Genomic DNA, 21,018 nt, shown 5'->3' on the forward strand with positions numbered 1-21,018 from the left:
AGAGAGCCAACACAAAATCTGCCTGGGGAGCCCCAGGCCTGATAACACAGCCAGTCTTCAAGGACATGCAGAACATTGAGAAGAATTGAATTAATCTCTCCTGGGGGAGGAGGGGAGGATGTAGAAGATTCCAGAAGGCAGGTGCTACGACAGAGAAGAACCACTTCCTGGAACCTATCAAATGTAACAACCTGATAGATGGGACCCTTAGCTTGCTTTCTCTGCCAGACCTAATGAGGCAGACAGATATAACTGGGGAGAGGTGGTCCTTCATATAACCCATCCCCCTGCCATGAAGGGTTTTAAAGGTCAAATAGCAATAGCACTTAGACATATATATATTGTTCCATAATGCTTTACAGCACTCTTTAAGTGGTTTACAGAGCCAACATACTTTCCTCAACAATCTGGGCCCTCATTTTACCAACCTCAGAAGGATGGAAGGCTAACTCAACCTTGAGCCCCATCAGGATGGAATTCTAGGCCGGCGGGGGGGGGGGGAGAGAGAGAGTTAACCTGCAATACTGCATTCTAACCCCTGTGCCAACTGGGCTCCTTGAATCAAACCAGCAAATAATACTGCTTGTGGAGAAGACATGTAATGTGTACTGCTCTATGGGCATATATAACTCGCCACACTGCTGTATTTTGCACCAGCTGAAGCTTCCAGATCCTCTTCAAGGGCAGCCTCATTTAGAACACGTTACAGAAATCCAAATACAAAGTGATTTAAGGGCATAGTTACAGTGAGTGTACCCCATGATCTAAGAATGGGCACAACTGGCACACAACTCAAACCCATGCAAAGGTCCTCTTAACCATAATTGCTACCTGCTCTTTGACCAGGAGTCATGAGTTTAGGAAGACCCCCAAATTGCACATACAGTAGTGTCGCCCCAACCAACATAAAAAATGGTATAATCCTATAACAGAAGGCCCAAAAATCCAAAGTCACTCAGTCTTTCCAGAATTCAACTGAAATCTCTTGTTCCTCAACCAGAGCCAAACAACCTAGAGGCACCATAAGACTTTTGCAGCATTGCTTAATTTGCTAGGATCAAGGATATATAATTGAGTATCATCAGCATATTGATAATACTTCACCCTGTGGTGATGATGGATGAACAGTCTCATGTAGATGTTGAATAGGAAAGGGGAGAGTACCAAGCCCTATAGTATCCCACACAGCAGGGGTCGATGTCAGGATCTCTCCTCCCCAACCATCACTGACTAGAATTGGCCCTGGAGAAAGGATGTGAACCTGCACAACACGGTGCTGCCTATCTCAATCCTGAAGCAATCCTAATGGATACCATGGTATATGGCAGTGACGGTGAACCTTTTTGTCCTCCTGTGCCAAAAGCATGCACATGTGCCCACACCCATAATACAATACGTACCTCCCACTCCGCTATGCATGCAACCACCTGTGCTCCATTTTGGGCCTCGCAGGCCTCGCATTCCCCGCCCCCCCCGCCCCTTCTGCATGCCTACACTGTTACAGGTGTTATGTCAGCCTTGTATGCTGCTTTATTCCTCTCTAGCATTCATCTCCATTGTTCAGTGACGCATTTCCTGCCTCTCTAGGATTTACCTCTATCTGCTCCTGTGAGGAACTTCCTGTTCCTGTTGGATGTATTTAGTTATATTCTCAATGGCTTGAAAATCAGCTGGCTGGTGGGAGGCACACACATATGCAGTGGAGCTCAGCTAGGCGACCACTCGCATGACGGCATAGAGGCCTTAGGTTCGCCATCATGGGTATATGATATCAAAAGCTACAGAGAGGTCAAGTAAGGCAAGGATAGATGCACTACTTTCACCCCGCCCTTGGCAGAGATCTTTCAAAAGTGCAATCAATGCCATTTCTGTCTCATATCATGACCTGAAGCCCAAATGAAAGGAATTCAAACAATCTGTTTCATTCCACATTCTCTGAAGCTGCTGTGCTACCACCTTCACAATCACCTTTCCTCAAAATGGAGATTAGATACTGGATGGAAATTATCTGGTATAGTGGGGTCTAGATGGCTTCTTGTAGAGGGGGGGGCAAAAGAAAGCCTCCTTAACAGACAAAGGAACAACCCCCTCCGTCAAGGAAGCATTAACCATTGCTAGAATGCATTCATATGCTTCCCCGCTCCCAACCAGGCTGTGTTTATCAACAATGGGGTATGAATCTTAAACAGCAAGTGGCTCTCACAGCCTTAAGAATCCTGTCCACTTCCTCATATCAAGCTGGTCAAACTATTCTCAGATAACGGGGCAAGACTCTTCCCTAAGAAGAGTATTCACAAGACCTGCAAACAAGTCAGTGTCCAACTGAGAATAAATCCGAGCACATTTATCCAACAGATGCTGGGAAAATCCCTTCACATGCCCCTGCAAAAGGCTCTTTGAGCCATCCATACCTAGGTCATCTGAAATAGGTCCATGGGAGTACTTATAAAAAACTATTGCAGTTTGGTGGGCCCCAAGAGATGGACCTTTTCCATCATAGTGTGCATCCTATGGAACACTGTCCCTCATCCATCCCTGAAATCAGGTCATCTCCATCCTTGTCATTATTTCAGAAGTCTCTCAAGACCTTGTTGTGTCACCAGGCCTGGGTCCCCAGGGAGCTGGAGAAGTTCTTAGATAGCTCCGTGGTGTTTAATCTTTCACTATGAGGTTTATATATAGCATTTTAAATTTCTAGAGTTTCTTATTTTTAATAATGATTTTTATATGTTTATAATGATGGTTTTCACATATTTGTTGCTTTTATTGATTATTGTATGCTTCCCAGAGTTGTTTTCTTTGAAATGACAGGCCATATAAATATGATAAATACATTTTTTTAAAATGCCAATATAATTTGACATAATAGACAGCCTCTTACAATCTGATTATGCTTGCCTGATGGGCGTTGTCATCTATCACATCTGACAAGGCATTCAAAAAGACTGTCCTAGGACACTGAACAGTGATAGAAAGAAATGATGAAGATAGTTTGAGCTAGAAGAAACCCCTTATGTAAATATTTTAACTCTTTAAATAGTTATGCTTCTGAAGGGAGGGGGAGCTAAGTGTTCAATGTAGAGCCAAAATAACAAAATCAGAACATAAGCCATATTTGTATAAAAGTTTGCTATTGTTCCGAAAGTGAAATGAGAAGATTATTTAGCTTGTCCTTCAGTTGGGACTAGTAGACCTTATTTTTGTTGCCTTTCTCACATTTCTTCAGCCTCTTACAATCCCCTTTTTCTTATGCTCCAGGTTCACAGTCCATAGCTTTACATAAAACCACATAAAACTTTACAGGTTTATGCAATGTTTTCAGCAACACTCTGAATCAAAACCAGCTAATAGACCAGGCCTGAATTTCATAACGAACTGCATCAGAAAAGAAAATCTGCAGTATCACGGATACTATTATAGTAAAGACCTCTTTCATAGACCAACAGAAGAAACAGGGCAATTATGCTTCCTGTCACCTGCTCCAAATACTTTCCTGCCAACTGCCCAAATAATGAAAAATTAAGTCTTCTCTGGAAACTCCCACAACATTCTCTAACTGCACAAGCAGCAGAATAAACACCAGGCTTGTTGGTGTACGCAAAAACTGAATTATAACTCCTTTAACAATAGTAATGTTCAAAGTTACCTATTTTCTATCTTGTTCCATGCTGGTTAACCTGTGTCTTGCCAATAAATATCAAGCCATTTATTTTCTGAGGGACTGCCTCTAGTCTATAGTATTTACTCCCCAGTTCTAACTATGTCTCTACAATCTGTAATTCAAGCAACAAGAACTCCACAGCCTCACCCATACCACTGACTTGGGACTCCACTCTAAGCTTTAGTTACAAGCTAGAGGTATTGATTATTCCAGCAGCTCTCATTTCCATGGTGCTTCAATTACTGGATTTTTTTTTTTAAAAAAAAACCCTTCCTGATAAAAGTATTGTCAGCCAAAGTCTGTCAACACATAATCTGCAAACTCTAACACTTCATTCCAAGTTGCAAAGATGTTAACTAGGGGATATACAAATATTAAAATATAAAGGTCATAAAGGAATAAAATGCATTATCTCTTTCAGCTTTTATACCTTATGTCAAGAGTCTTATAAAAGCAAATGTGCTGCATCCTACTCCTAAATATTGCAAAATAGAGGGAAGTAGTCTCAGCTAATTTTAGCTTGTCATTCCCATATGCCTAGACATGCTCAATAATTTTTTCTTAGATGCAACTTAGATGCTGTTTGTTTTGAACTATTTAATATGCAGTGATCAGCAGAACTCAAATTCAAATTCCCACTCATGTCATCCTCAGGGTCATCTTGCCATCACATCAGTGGCCATTCTACCATTGCCACTAACCATTTCCTGAGGTAAAGGTACACAATGTAATCCTTTATATGCTACCAAGGAAGACAACCTCTACCTGAATTTCCTGCTCCCTGGGTTTTCCAGTCTGTGCCAGTTCAAGCATTTCTCTCTAGCGTCTCTGTTTCATTTCATTGTAGGCAAATTGCTTCACTCCAAGTAGCTACTGTTCAGGAATACCCCATCTCTCCAGGCACTGGTCTCTCCGCCTTCCACAGTCATTAAAAAAAAACAGGTTCACTAGAGGTAAAAAGCTTTTGGCAATTTTACCCATAAAGCAGTAAAACTTGGGATCTGTCCTTTAAAAAAATCTCAACACTTCTACCACCTTCTTCTTCTGGTTGAAGTCACTCTTCCATCCCAAAGTATTGTATTTGCTTTCTTTCTGTTTTTTAACCAGCTAAAGAGTAAAAAAAAGAAAAGAAAGCAAGGGAATCCACCAATCAGGAGCTGTCACAAACACAATCCAAAGGACACATCATTCTATGGCCAAAATAAAGAAAATCTGGAAAGGAGTTTTTTAAGCTGAGGGGTTTTTTCCCATATGGCGTATAATAACCCAGGGACCAATCAGCTTAAGGCTATAATGTGGGAAACCCCTCTGTCATAAAATTAGCTGGGTAACTTGTAGGCCAGTCACTAGCTTTCAGCCTAACTACTTTACATTCCCCAACCCTTTTTGTTACAAGAACATTTAGAGGGCAAAAGTACTGTAAGACATCTTTAGCTTCTAGACAAAAGGTGAGTTAAGACTACAGCAAACAAATAACTAAATAAACCATTCAACATTTACCTAAATATATACCGATAGTCTCCTGTTATTTGAAAATAACGTGCATATTTTTCTTAGACTTAAATAAAAAAACTGAAATAACTCTAGATAACAAAAGGAGAAAATACTAGAATTCACCATCTTACAACATGAAATGATTACCAATAAAACAGCAAGAATAAAGTGTAAGAAGACTGTTTTCACTTCACTGCCATTCCTATGAGTATCACAAGCAGCATTTCTTACTTAAATAGAAAATTACGTGCCATTGTCTTTTACAACCATTACAAATAGGAGCAGAAGTCCGTTTTTTCCAGTGTTTAAAATAACAGGGGAACAAAGAAGGGCACATATAATGTTTTCAAGAAGGTCTAGATAGCAATAGTCAGAACTTTCTCTACTGGTATCATTCTCCAAATCTGTTTATTTAAAGCTCTGTAGGGAGGAGGTTTTAATGGGATTTATACCACAGCTGAAAGAACCTTTTAGTTGATGAGTAATGCAAGGGAAGCAAGGAAGGGCATCCCCAGCCCAAACCCATTATGCAGAGCTACAAAAACACATTGTTTAAATGGGTAGGGGGGAGTAAAATAGCCTCCAGACAGATGGATGATATGGCCCTAATGACTTCTAAAATGTAGAAACTAGCAGCCAAAGTAGAAGCACTAAGTTAATAAAGAAGCTAAGCAGTAGGCAAAGCACAATATCCATTAGCCTTGCCAGAATGAAACCCATTGACAAGAAGGACTACTACTCCTTAAGTAGTTTGACCGAGGCTAGGTTTAGCAACAGCCTCCAGACCTAACTTTCAGAACAACCATATTAACATTCATTAAAAAGAAAGGCTTGTTTTCTAGTAGCACAGTAACAGCATAATGCTCAATAAAAAGGCAAAGCTAGAGGAAATCACGGGATGGATGCAACAACATATTTAAAGCATGCCAAAACCATGAAACCACATCACTGTCTACTATTTAAGCCATTCTGCACCTTTCCTATATTTGTGCAAAGTGATGCTATACTAAAGTCTGCTCTCCCACCCCACTCCTGTTGTATCTGTAATGAATCCATGGAAAATTCTGTGGTCCTGATTTGCAGGTGAAACTGTTGTTGATTTTTTTTTGTTACGAAGTAATTGTTTTTTGTTCTTTCAGCTTTGCTCTTTGCTCTCACCAGACCACAAATCTGATGTTATATATTTTACAAACATTGAAGCTATGGTAGGATAGTTTTTAGTGAAAAATCTAATGGATGAAATAATGACTGAAGATAGATACAAATGGCAGAGGGAACATGTTCCTAAAGCATGATTGGACGTTTGGACCTTAAAGTGATAGAGAAATTTTGCTTATACAACAGTCCTGTACCTAGTATAAACATTGCCAGTGTAGCAATGAAGAACAGATTATTATCACAGATACCTGCTTTTGTATATTAATGCTACTGAGGGGCAGCAGGTATAACAAGTTAAACTGGGACATTTTAAGATGAAAATCATCCCCAGAACCCTTTATCTTCACATAAAGGAGAATAAAGAAAATTATAGCATAATACTGCTAGAGGTAAGGTGAAATATAAGAAGCAGAGTCAGCTTTACACAGGTAAAAGAGTGCGTATATCACTTCAGATTGAAAGGTAAAAAGTATTTCTCAATGTAAGGAGGTTCATACATAGCATTTGTTTGAATTTGGTTTAATCCAACACACATTTTCCTGGAATCAGCTCTGAAAAATAGCCACGAAGTCGCAGAAACAGAGGCAGGTGATATAAGGAATTCAGATAGATGCATGAAACACCTTTCTGCCTTCAAAGGCAAAGAACTCTACAGCTCTAGTACAAGGTAGTCCTCAATTTACAACCATTCATTTAGCCACTGTTCAAAGTTACAATGGTACTGAAAAAAAGTGACTTACAACTGGTCCTCACACTTACAACCTTGCAGAATCACCATGGTCAAGTGATCAAAATGCAAGCATTTGGCAACCAGCATGTATTTACCATGATTGCAGCAACTTTGGGGAGGGGGGTGTCACCTGATCCTCATTTGTGAGCTTCCCAGCCAATGTCTGACGAAGCCATATCAATGGGGTAAGCCAGATTCACTTAAGGACTGTGTGACTTACTTAATAACTACAGTGATTTGCTTCACAACCATGACAAACAAGCTTGTCAAATTGGATATGACTCACTTAACAACTGCCTTGCTTATCAATGGAAATTCTGGTCCCAACTATGGTCGTAAGCCGAGGACTACCTGTATGTACCTGTGTGATGCATTGCTTTAATATAAATTTATGTTTTACGATATTGATTTGGGAATTAGATTCATATTTTTCCCTTTTACACTTCACAGCAACAATTACTGTATATGAAGGAAGTGAAAGGGGGGGGGGGGAGAAATCCTCTCTTTTTTTCTTGAGTTGATAGAATTTATACCAGTCCTGATACTTTGAAAAACATTGCTTCCTAAAGGCAAATCTGTCCTTCAACTCTGTACAGGCTTTTCCAACTCTCTTATCATAACAGATGAAGATACATGTAGCTATTTAACTTAGTGTCTGTGACGTAACATGCATAGGCACTTGCCAAATTCAGTAAGACAATAAATCTTTATAATCAGCTTAATATTTCATACAGAATATTAACAATATTGACATTCATGTAAATATCGATAATGTTGATAGGAAAACTGATAGAAAATATACTGCATGTGTGCCATTTTAATTTTGAAATTATTACCATTACTGAAAAATTACCATTTCATAATTCTGACAAAAAGCTTGGATTTGTTTCTCTAGATAGAATGTCCTCTAGGTTGTTATTTATCATTTAATGTTTAGATGATTCTCCTGAAATAAAAGCACTGCAGTTCCATTGTAAAACTTACTGTCACAGGCCGTGTTAATAGTCACCCAAAAACGCAATATTACAAAGTCCATTAATTCATTTTCAGAACTGGGGGATACAATAAAATCAAGATGCTGATGCAAATCAACTGTTGATATATTTTGATAATTAACTGATATTTGTTTTTAAAAGTCTTGAGAGTTAATATAGTTAATGATGTGGGGTTGTTTGTTGTTGTTGTTTTGACAATATTGTAATGTCCATCCAAAGAATTGATGGTGAGTTTACACTGGCACAGTAGCATGGGTGTCTAACATAGCTGTGCTGGCAGTAGATACCAATGCTAAATATATATAATACAAGACCATTACATGGAACAGGGGCACTCACTGTCCTTCATGTTCCTTTATTTCAGTTTAAAAAGTGCAAAGTACCTAATAACAAACAAGTAATAATCAGAGAACCCATTTTTATACTTTCCTAACTTAGTCAACGGAAGTGTCAGTTTTCCTGTACATAAATCTTAGAATAAAATTCCTAAATTATCATTTAATACACTTACAACTTCCAAAACTAGTTGTTCCAAAACAACTTCCAATATAGACTTTAAACCTTATTAATATGCCTCAGACATGATCCCATCCTATACCTGGCTACCTCCTTGGGTCATTGCCACTAATTTCCCTTTTCTTTTTATTGCTACAACTGATGAACACATTTCTCGCGAAATGTTTAAAATAATATAAACAAGGATAGATCTTTAAAACAAACATATTCCAGTTCAATGCAGAACCACACTAATAAAAACAAAGAGGAAAAATAGAATCAAGGGAACCAGATAAAATGTTCCAGTCCTGTAAACTACAGCATAGGGTCCAATGTGAGGGTCATGCTTTGTTTATGCTCACCTCCAATGCTTCAAAGTTTAAGGACACCAGGAACATAAAGGAAGAATCACATGTTTTCCTTGACCAAACCTGGGTTAAAAATCAAAAGCATCCTGTATAACTGAATAAGATTTGTAGATGCTTTCCTAGGGAAATATTAATACAAAAATGGATACTGCCCATAGCAGAAATGCGGAGGGTGTGGAAGAAAAAGGAGGCAGCCAACTACCTGTTCCAGTTAAAGATAAGTGTAAATGTCTCTATATTTTCTACCATAGCTTGCAAATGAACGAGGAAAGCTCCTAAACGGGGAGGGGACGAAGGTCATTGATCACTTGCACGCCCCACGAAAACACACAGGGGCTCTCATCTCAGATGAAAAGAGGAGAGGGGGGAAAAGTATCTCCTGATCATTTGGGTGCTGGGAAGAAAAACCCGAAAAGGGACGGATGCGGACAGAACAGCCCTTTGAAAAAAAACAAAAAAACAAAGAAGGAGAAGCAGGACAGGAGACGGTGCGCTCCAAGCTCGGGGGCTTCAACTCGGGATGGGGGATATTCCGAGATCACATTCAAGTTCCGGTTAAGGGTGTCTCCCTCAAGCAACGGGAGAAGGAGGGGAGCGAGGCAGCAGGTTTCTGGCTCCCTTAGGCTGGGATGTTCTTCTAGGTCCCTCTCCGGATGGGCCGGGGTTCTCTGCCCTTACCCGGGCCAGGCGCAGTGCGCAAGGCGGGAGCGCTCCTCCCTCCTTCCCTCGCGAGCCCCTTCCTTACCTTTGTGCCCGCCGAAGGCCCCGTACCACGAAAGCGAGAAGAGCGCGCAAAGGCAGCCGAGCAGCAGCGTGAGGAAGGTGCCATTGCGGAGCCTCATGTCCTCCGTCTCCTCGGCGATGGCTGTGGCTGGAGAGGCCGCATGTCCCGGGCTCTTCGCGGCGGCCTCAGTCTCCCGGGCCCCGGTGAGGAGCGGAGGCGGCGGCAGGGGCTGCCAGTGCCCAGGCGGGCGAGCGGGAGGGACTCACCGCCGCCCCCGCCTCCTCCTCCTCCTCCTCCTTCTTCTGCGCCTCCGCCCGCTGCCCTCATGCACTGGCCGCGCCCCACCGGGCCGCCGGCTTTAGCGGGCAGCAAAGGCTCCCCTCTCAGTCCTTTGACTTTGCCCGGCCTGGAGCAGACAGTGGGCTGCTGTACCGCCGCCGCCGTCGCCAAGAAAAGGAAGGGAAGGGAAGGGAAGGGGCGGAGGTGGTACCACCCTGTTAAAGGAGCCGCGCGCGCGCTTTTCCTCAGGCAGCCCGAGCGCTGCTCACAGCGGCAGACACGTGCAAGCCGTCGCGGCTGCACCGGCTACTTCGGTTGTGTGGGGTGAGGTAGCATATAGCGAGCCCGGTGTGTTGGCGACGGACTTGAGGAAGGCGACTGCGCGCGGACGGAGCAGCGCTGGACTACAAATCCCATACCCAAGCAAAGCGGCGCCTGGGAGTTGGGATGGGGTGGTGGTGCGGCTTCTTAGGATGGACAGAATGAACTCTTGCCTCGCCAAACGCTGAAGGTGCCGGCGGGGACCGTGAGCGACGTTTGACACAACGACGCGATCCTGGTTCACGCGTACAGATAGAAATCACTTGGTTTTCGCAACGGCAGGCGCTGACTTAAACTGGTGAATGAACGGAAGGACGCGGCCACAAAAAATGACTTGCCTAACTTTTTGAACGGTCTGAAAAGCCACGGCTTTCCGAGGATAAGTTCGCGGTTTCCTATTCCAGATCTCAGAAATAGAATCAAACTAATGCCTAAGCCGTTTCTCAGCACAGATCGCAGGCTGGGAGCCTATTCACAGTGCTGAGTTGAAACATTTCAGTTGGCTTTTCCCATGCTGGCTATGGAATCATAAGATCTGAAATGCTAATGGGAGGCCAACAGGTCAGGGAAGCTAGTTTAGATATTTATGTTTCAAGTTTATGAATGGGATCAGTTTAGGGAAGAACATAAGACTGAATCTTGAAATTGGGGGGTGGGGTGTGATTTTACAGTATTTGGAAAATAAAACTAAGGAAACTGCAAAAGATAGAGTTTAGTAAGCAAGGATCCCACAACAGGAGAAAGTATGGGGGATATGCTCAAGTTTGGGTAGGAATTCTTGAAAAAGGAAATAGCATATAATAGCAATGTGAGAAGGCACATTGTGAAAGACAGCAGAAGTGCCCAGTGTGGCCATGTCACAAAAGAATCAATCTGAAAACAAAAAGAACAAGCACAGGAGGTTAAAAGGCAAAGAAAAATACACACTAGGACTGCACAATGCTTCAGATGGTGCTTTGCTTGAACAAAGGTTTGTGTAAAGTATGCTTTTGAAGTTCTTTCACAATTTGTGAAGAGGCTGGGAAAGAATATTAGACATAAACAACAAAGAAGTGGGAGTGGGCGTCCATTATAAGGTGGCTGATCTATAAATGGCAACAAAGTCCAGGCAACAAGAAATATCTGAGCAGATTTTAGGACAGCGATCAGATGTCAGCTTGAATTTATCCAAAGTGGATCTCGTCAGACTTTTATTTCACTTTTATTGGATAATTTTCAATATAAAATGTGGGAATGTTGTACAGAAAAAAATACCTTGATTTCAACAAAGTATTTGACAAAGTACCTGATGAATTTTGATTAGCCAGCTCATTAAGTATTATCAGGTTGGATGGCATGACAATGAAATGGATAAAAGAAGACAAGGTGACTCAAAAAAATCACATTTAGTGTTCATCACTACTTCCTCATCAAATGAAGAGAGGTATGAAGAGAAATGCCATAAAGTTTAGCCTGGAATTCTGAATCGTTACTAATGATTTAAATTAAAAGAAGAGGACTAGCTTATTAAATTTGCAGATGACACAAAACTGGTGAGAGCGAAAAAGATAAAATTATATGATCTTGAGATTAGAAAAAATTGGATGAAAGTAACAATGAACCAGTGCAGAGACAAATGAAATGTTCTTAATAGAAATCAAAAGCGTACAGTAGGTACAGAATGGGATAGGTCTGACTTGGCATAGCACTTGTGAAAAAGATCTTGGAATATTATAAATAGAACATTATAAATAGAATATGAGTCAGAAGGATAGCTACAAAATATTACTACAAAAAAGTTGATGCGCTGTTAACAGAAATTAAGTTTTCAAACCACAGGAAGCAAGTGTTTAAATTTATTTCGCATTATTAAACTCCACTTTGAGAATTCTGTCCAGTTCTAGATACTACATTGTAAGAAAGTTTCAGTCAAAGTGGAGTAGGTATGGAAAGGGGCAAGGATGATGAGGGAAGTGGAAACTAAGTCAGATGAAAAAAGTTTTTAAAACTTAGATATTTTTAGCCATGAGAAAGAAAGGCTGAAGGAAGTACTAGTCAGGTACTTGAGTAATATAAAACCTGAAAAGATGAGACACAGAAGGTCAAGATTTCTTCTCTTACCCAAAGGGCTGAACTCAGTCTTAAATGATTGAAAGGTAGATTTTTTGGGATTGCTACAGAAAAAGTCCAAACAATATGAACAATTGAACCAATTATCCAGAGAGAAGGGGAAATGCCCCTCATTTAAGTGTTCAAGCAGAAGCTAGATAGAAGCTATCTACGAGGGTACTTTTATTTTGATTCCTACACAGAGCAGAAGGCTGGATTCAGTGGACTAAATATCTTCTTTAACTTTTTAATAGTATGATTCTATGAAAGTTCACTTCTTCCTTGTCATTCTTTTTCTGCTAAATAATTATAGATTTTTTTAAAAAACCAATTGTTCCCCATACCAGTTATTGACTCTGATACAGAGATAAGCAACAATGCAGGATCTAATCTGAATCAGTCACAGGGACCAGAGATTTAGTCTTCTGAGCTTTCAGACTTGTGCTGGAGCTAGTGAAAGTATGTCATCAGCTGAGCAGGTATGTTACCAATGTAACAATTAATTCATCTGAATTTGTATGAACTGGCTGGTTTCTTAAGATGAGACTCCCACGTAATTAAAAGTATATTTACAAGTGGTAGCTTTTCACTGGAATGTTTAGTTACCATTTATGGTGTGGTCACAACATTTGACTAAACCTAAATATTTATATTAAATACCATGGACCTTTTAAGTAAGAGCTGGTATATATACATACTTTTCTCGGTGGAGAAGAAACTGACAGGAAACTTAAGAATATATTTCTAAGACACATGTAATGTGATAAGCAGATATACTGTAGGAAAATTAAATAAGATATTATTAACAACCTATTCTCCAAAGCACCTGAAGGTAGGACAAGAAGCAATGAATGGAAACTAATCAAGGCAAGAAGCAACCTAGAACTAAAGAGAAATTTCCTGACAGTAAGAACTATTAATCAGCCTCCAGAAGTTGTGAATGCTCCAACACTGGAAGTTTTTAAGAACAGATTGTACAACCATTTGTCTGAAATGGTATAAGGTTTCCTGCCTGAGCAGGGGGGTTGGATTAGAAGATCTCCAAGGTCTCTTCCAACTCTGTTATGTTAAAGAATTCCAGTGATGGCTATGAATCAAATGTAAGATTTATTTTAGTGAAATCAGAGTTCAACTGCTTGTACCTCTTTTTCGAACCACACAGTGTAACAGACTACATGTTTTATTAGCTTTCCAAAGACTCTTCTCCTGAATTATGCATGGGACTCAGGCCAACTACTATGGTAGTGGTCAAGAAGAAGCAAGCGTGTCCCTCTCTCCTGCCTGCCCTAATTATGTCTGCTTGGCAAAGAGCACCGTACCTGCATTCTGTCACCTGCATTCAGTAGGGCTGCTTTGCTTTGAACCCAGATATTCTTAATTCAGTTTTTAGCTGTATCTGCACAACACACTGGACCATGCCTAGTCACTTGTATTTTAACCTAGGTATTTAGTGTGGTTTAAACCCAAGTACTGATTAGGGTGTGGTACCAGCTTAGTGTCACTATAAAGATTCATGTTTTGGTAACTTCGTGTTAAGATTAATGTTGGTCACACAGAGCTTTCTTGAAACTGGGTTATATGGACATTTTCAATCCCAATTCATAGTGTTCGTTTTATTCTATAAATTTCTTCATGGTTTTGAAGGAATATCTTTTCCTGTACATATTCCAATCTTAAAATCATATTTGGAGGGCTTGTTCTGGGTGGTCACCATATTGAATGTAGAAAGATGTAATCTGGGATCAGACTTTTACAGGAGTAACCTCCTAATTTTGGAATGCTCTCCCCAGCAAGTAATGTCTATAGTATCCTTTATATATCAAAAGTATATATGGAAGAATGAAACTTTTACTCTTGAGTGTATAAGTGCATTTTTCAGACATTATGAATAGTTCACATACATACATACATACATACCAGTGCTGGGATTCATTTATTTTTTTTACTACCAGTTCGGTGGGCGTGGCTTGGTGGGTGTGGTCTGGCTTGGTGGGCGTGGTGCGGCTGGCTGGGCGTCATCTGGTTGAAGGATACTATAAAATCTCCATTCCCTCCTCACTCCAGGGAAAGGTTACTGCAAAAATCCCCATTCCTTCCAGATCAACTGGGACTTGGGAGTCAGAAAATAGATAGGGGCGGGGCCAGTCAGAGGTAGTATTTACCGGTTCTCCGAACTACTCAAAATTTCCGCTACTGTTTCTCCAGAACTGGTCAGAACCTGCTGAATACCACCTCTTATACATAAATACATACATACATACATACATACATACATACATACATACATACATACCAGGGGTGGGTTTCTCGCCCCGTTCCAACTGGTTCGGTTGGAACGGGGCCGGCGGCGTCCTCGTGCATGCGCGCAGTGCACGCATGCATACTAGCATCTGCGCGACGCTCCAGCTGCTCCTGGATGATTGCGCAGGCGCTGTATGCGTCCTGCGCATGCGTGGAAGCGCAGAACTCGTCAAAACCGGGTAAGGACTGCGGGCGGGCGCGCGCGCCTTTCGCCGTTCCCGGAAGTTACTTACTTGCAGGTTCGGCAACCAACCGGTTTGCAGGGACAGCCGCGAACCGGTTGAAACCCACCCCTGATACATACATACTATATTGAGGAAAAATAACAAAAGATGAATGAGTTTCACATGTGACAATTTCAAATGCAATGGTTAGATACAAGGATTCCACAGTTTTTCATAGCATGCTTTTTGATTAGAAAGTATGGTGTGTAAGGCTTCACCTCGCTTTGATGTCATTCTTGTACACATTAGTGGTAGACTCTTCATCATTGGAGGCTTTCAAGAGACCTAGTGATTGCCTATTGGGAACTGCCTGGGGGATACCTGCATTGAGTTAGGTGACTGAATTAGATGAGCTGTAGGTTCTTTCCAAGTCATATATTTTATGATTCCGATTGAGATCTGTGCTGGTTCCTAGGGATAGTAGAATGCCAATATTGGTGGGCCTTCAATTGGATATAGCATTTATCTACTTATGAAATCATTCCTTTCAGTTTTTCTGCAGAAAATAACAATAATAGGATTTTGCAAAGTAGCTCGACAATCTCATAGCACAATAAGCATTATAATTCAAACATGGCAGGCAAAGCAAACAAGGATTCTGGAATTCTTTCCAAACCAATAAAAATAGCTCCACTCTTGGTCATATGACCAGGAAAAAGAAGGGAGGAAATTTAAAATGTTAGCAGCATGCTGATCTGCTGCCCAACTGCCTTTCGCAAGAGGATACATTGGGGGATTTTTTAATAGAATGTTTTGCTTTACAATCCCAAAGCAAATGTAGCCTACTTTCATACTCAGCTTCTCCCAATTATACACACCAAATTTGGTCTCGCCCCTTGCAGTGGTTCCTGATGCCCTACCAGAGGGCCAATGAAAGCAGTTCGAAGAGGTTGGTGTTGGTCTCCCCGAAGGTACGTCAATCCCTCAAGTGGTGGCTGTCTCCCGCCTTGGCGAGGGGCACCCCATGCAGGGAGCCGGCCTGTCTCACCATCACCTTTATGGCTGGGGAGCCCACCTCATAATCAAATCGCGCAGGGCAGGTGGTCTTCAGCCGAGGTCTCTCACAGCATCAATTGGCTAGAGCTGAGAGCAGTCAGGTTGGCCCTCATCCATTTCCACCACAATTTCCGGGACATCACATGAGAGTGCTAACAGACAATGTAGTGACAAAAGCACACATTAACCGCCAGGGGGGCACTCACTCCAGATTCCTGATGACAGAAGCCGACACCCTGGGTTGGTGGGCGGAGAAATACCTCCAATCAATACAAGCAGAGCACATCTCCGGAGTAAGCAACATCCAGGCGGACTACCTAAGCAGGGCCAGGATTGACCACTCAGAATAGCGACTACATCCACAACTGTTCCACTGCCTGTCCCAGAGGTTCGGCCGTCCACTGGTCGACCTGTTCACCACTCCAGCCAACACACACCTTCCCAGGTTCTTCACGAGGTTTCACGATCCACAAGCTGAAGGAGTCAACGCCCTGCACTACCCATGACCGCAGGGACTGTTGTATGCATCCCTGCCATTGCCTTTCCTTTCCAGAGTCATATGGAAGATCCTGTCGGAGGAAGCAGAGGTCTTACTTGTGGCCCCATTCTGGCCCAGGAGAACCTGGTTTGCCAACCTGATGAGTCTCTCCATCGACCCTCCTTAGTGGATTCCCCCGCATGAGGTCTCTCTCATCCAGGGGGCGCTTCAACATCCAGAGCCCCAGTGGCTACAGCTGGCCGTCTGGCATTTGAGAGGGATCTCCTGAGCAGGGGCAGTCTCTCTACCAAGGTCATCCACACCATCCAGGCATCCAGGCGGCCTTCCATGACACGGATCTACAACGCCACCTGGAGGTCGTTCAACGCCTGGTGCACCTCTCATGATGTATCAGCGACTTCAGCTACAATCCCTAAGATCAACTCCTGGTTCCACCGGGCCCAGGAGTTCATTCTCCCAGATTTTTGTCCACATCCCAGACACCTGAGGGAGAAGCAGTGGCACATGCTCGATGTCAAGCACACAGCTGTGGTTCAGTGTTCCGAATCGCTCTTTATTTCTTTCCAACCTGCTTCCCAGGGCTGCAAGGTTTCATCCTCTACCATCGGACGGTGATTGAGAGCCTGCATTACCCTCACTTATGTTCTTCAGTCCAAACCTGTGCCTAGCCACATCACGGCACATTCTACGAGAAGTGCCGCCACCACGGCGCCCTGGGCGACACAAGCGTCAATCGAAGAGATTTGCAGGGTGGCTTCTTGGATTTCCTTATCTCCGTTTGTTCGGAATTACAAATTGGACAAATTTGCTTCGGCGGAAGGGGCTTTTGGGAGGCGAGTTCTTCAGTGCATTCATACCAGCGGAGAGACCCTGAACGCGACTGCTTCCTGCCCTAGTGACTTTTAGCTTGGGTATGTCCCTTGCTTGGATTCTCCAGAGCAGCGCCATGGAAAATGATCATTGTCTTACCTGAAGGGTTGTTTTCAGGGCACTGCAAAGGAGAGTCCGACCCCATGCTGTTTTCCATGTAGCATTCTGGAGTGTCCGTTTGGATATTGTTCTGACATTGGATATAGTTCTTAGACTTGTTGAACTTCTCAGCGTGCAACAGTTCCACACCTTCATTGAAAAAATCTGAAGATGGTCAGCACCAGAGGCGTGGCTTAAAGTTTCAATTCAGTTCTGGGCCGTATTTAACCCTTGTTTGGACTCCTTCGCAGGGTCTGAAAAAAACCCTTCAGGTAAGACAATGGTCACTTTAAATCAACTGAATACTCTGGATTCTCACAATAGGCGAAGTCATAATAAGTGGCATTTACCAAGCTTAATATATTGTCTGACTATACCAGAAGTGGGTTTCAGCTGGTTCTGTCCAGTACGCACATTGAAAGAATTCAGCCTTCCCGTACCGGCCAACGGCCTGAGGGGGAGCAAGTGATGGCGGTGCAGGGCAGCTGGTGGCGGCTGCTGCAGCTCCTGGGCTCATTGTGGGTAGCAGGCAGTGCCACGATTCCCCTGCTGGCACCACTACCACCACTCAACATCAGCACATCCCGCCCGCGGAACCGAGGTGGAGAAGAAGATCGAAAGACGTGGAGCCACAGACTCCTCCCTTTCCCCTGCCCCACAGCTCACCACCTTGGGTGTGACCAGGGCGTGTGCAGGGTGAGTGGAGTTTGAAATCAACTTTAAAGTGAATGGGGCTGTTTGTGACTAAATGGGACAGAGAACATTGAGGAATGCAAGGGAACATGGAGGTAATCTAGTCCAACCTCTTCCCAAGGCAGGAGTCCTTCCTTCTCTTTGAGAGCTGTCAGTGGCAGACATGAGGGAAATGGTGTGTGTATGAATGAGAGAGAGAGAGAAAGAAAGAAAGTTAGAGAGAAACAAGAAAGAAGGAAGGAAGGGAAAGAAAGAAAATAAGTGGGGGAGAGAGACACAAGAAAGAAGGAAGGGATGGAGGGGAGAGAGAGGGGGGAGAGAGGGAGAGAACTTATGATCGCAATTGAGCCCAAAATCTTGGTTGCTAAGAGCGTTGTTAAGTGAGTTTCACCACATTTTCCAACTTGGCCACCCGGTAACATAACTGCCAAGCCACTCCCACCCAGTCACATGATCACCAAGCAACTCCCACAAAACAGGCCACACCTACAGAATAGGTTCTAAAAAAAATTGAAATCCACCACTGGAATATACTGTAATTGTTTGTCTTTCAATGGTTTAATATTGTGGTATAAAACCAGCTGTGGAGCCATATACTATTTTGGCTGGTTTGGGCAGATCTTTGGGCTAAAATATAGTTAGCAGGTCTCTGATTTAGTATCTGTTCTCAAACACAACCTACGTGTTTTATGCAATGTATGTTCTCACAGTTCTGTATCATGAAGAGGATATTTTTTCTTGGTCCCAACTGAAGAAGAAGAGGGTCAATAGAAGGTCACCATTTTACTTGAAATAATGGTAAGAAATGTTAATGGTTTGAATGCTAACGTTAGCTTCTTTGTTATTTCATATCTGATCTGAATATGCAGCTCTCCTTCCCATCCCACCCTTGATGATAGCACAACTGTCATGTGTCTGAAACATCTCGAACACACTGATATTGCTAAAAGTTATTTGCATGCACAGTCACACAGCATGTCTAGATACTTTTTTTCAAGTCTGTTTTGCAAAAGAGAAGGCTACTAGAAATAGCCTGCTAACACAAGGGACCTGTTACTATGGTAAATGTGAACCAAGTGAGGCGAGAGAGCACAGAATAAAAACAAGCTTTGGATAATTGCATGCAACATCCCACAGCAGCCCTACAGATATAGATTAGTAAAGTGCAGAAACTGCCTTCAGAGCTAAGGAGGAATTGTGACGATAATATCAACCTTATTTAGTTGCAAGGGAGTATGGTGGAGAAAGAAGGAGGAGGGGAAGCACTTTCCTGTTGAACTAAAATTCGCTGGATGTCTGAATGCAGTCAAGACTGGAAACCAATTTCTCTCTTTACAGATGAGTTTTTCATACAGGGTGGAAGTATTCTACCTTACAGACTAAACTTTATAAAGCCAATACAGTAGATTAAACAAATATTGCATGGACAAAACATAGCTATGAATGTAGTAGTGCTAACTTTAATTTAACATCCTTTTTAACCAGGATTAATAACTCCAAATTCAAATAGGCTTCTAAATTAGTTGCATATGCATGGCTGCCTGTCTTTCAATTGTCTATCTTTTTTTCCATTGCTGTCAGTCAATCATGGCTATCATCCCTGACTGTATTTAGTTGGAAGAGGAAACTGTAAAAAACACCTGTCTTAGAATCAGGGTGCCACTCTTCTTTTCTTCCAAATGATTTAGTTGACAAGGGCACAAATACACTACAATGATGATCTGAACAGTCCTGATATTTCCTGATGCCTTCATGGACACATCTATGCTGTTTTCTTGACCACAAGTCAGTCAGTGAGCAAGAGATAAGCAATGCAACACACATCATATAACTGTGAAGGTGAATCTATGGCACATGTGCCGGAAGTGGCATGCAGAACCATCACTCTGGGTATGCCAGCCGTTGCCCGTTGCTCTTCTGGGTTCTGGCACGTGCATGCATGTTGGCCAGCTCGTCTATGTGCCTGCCTGCCTGCATGGCAGAAACCAGAAGACCAAGTGACCAGTGGGCATGCGCACACCAGAAATGGAAGGTCATCTTTCCGATGCATGCTTCCAACATTTCAGCATCCCTGTGGGCACGTAGGCAAAATCTAGGCACTTGGCAACCAGCTCAACTTACCTGTTGCAGCATCCTATGGTGATGTGATCACCTTTCGCAACCTTGCCTGCTGGCTTCCCACAAGCAAAGTCAATGGGGAAGCCAGAAGGAAAGGTCACAAGTCAATCCTCTAAGTTGCTTGCACTCTTTCCTCCCTGGCAGGAGCCATCCCTGCTCAGCTACACTCAGGGCACACTTAATGGGCCACTTGTGCATCTTCTCCTGCCTGACAGCAGCCAGCACTGACTACCTGCACACTCTCTCCCACCTTGCAACCCCTGATCTCACTACACTGTGCCATGCCTCATGCCATGCCTTACCTACCTGCTGGCCTACATGCAATCCACATGGCAATCACTTAACAATCCACAACACTTTCTTAAAGAAAGCAGCAGAGATTGCCAGGATTGTTGTCATTAAGTGATGCAGTTACATGACACTGTACTTTATGACTGCATTGTTTAGTGATAAAAATTCCAGTCCTAATTACCGTTGTTAACTAAGGACTACCTGCATGGCATTTGCATCATGAGGTAATGAAACCCATAAGACCACCTGTCTCCTTAGAGCTTGAAAATCAATCAAGTAATGGTAATGTTACAGCAGTAGACAGCACTGTATCACTTTACCTCTGGTTTCAGGTTGATGCATAGCTAAAAAAAGGGAGGGGGGAATTCAGGTTACATGGTTGTACTAAAGTAAAGAAAGCAGAAAAACTGTTCTCTGTATTTTCTTGTTTGCTCTCTGATGAAATTAGCAGAGAACAGAAGAGAGAATAGTCTTCTACCTTGAGATCCTGTGTAAGCCTCAGTTAAATCAGTAGCGCCATCTACTGTTCTTATTATATATTTTGCAATAGGGAAAACGTTATGCTTCATGTTGTTCTATAGACCATTAATTATTTACCGTATTTATCGGCGTAT

At 42.5% G+C, this 21,018-nt stretch overlaps 1 protein-coding gene across 1 annotated transcript in view; it reads right to left on the reverse strand.

Annotated features, from left to right (window-relative positions):
- The window catches only part of MGAT4B (alpha-1,3-mannosyl-glycoprotein 4-beta-N-acetylglucosaminyltransferase B), a 120,855-nt gene extending 108,344 nt beyond the window's left edge, over window positions 1-12,511 (reverse strand). Inside the window, exon 1 of the mRNA XM_032209915.1 lies at window positions 9,647-12,511. Coding sequence (XP_032065806.1) covers window positions 9,647-9,743 — 97 coding nt within the window. The 5' untranslated portion in view covers window positions 9,744-12,511. The remainder of the gene's footprint in view (window positions 1-9,646) is intronic.
- Window positions 12,512-21,018: the final 8,507 nt, after the last annotated feature.

Source organism: Thamnophis elegans, chromosome 2 (assembly GCF_009769535.1).
Source record: "Thamnophis elegans isolate rThaEle1 chromosome 2, rThaEle1.pri, whole genome shotgun sequence".
Taxonomy (NCBI): Eukaryota; Metazoa; Chordata; class Lepidosauria; order Squamata; family Colubridae; genus Thamnophis; species Thamnophis elegans.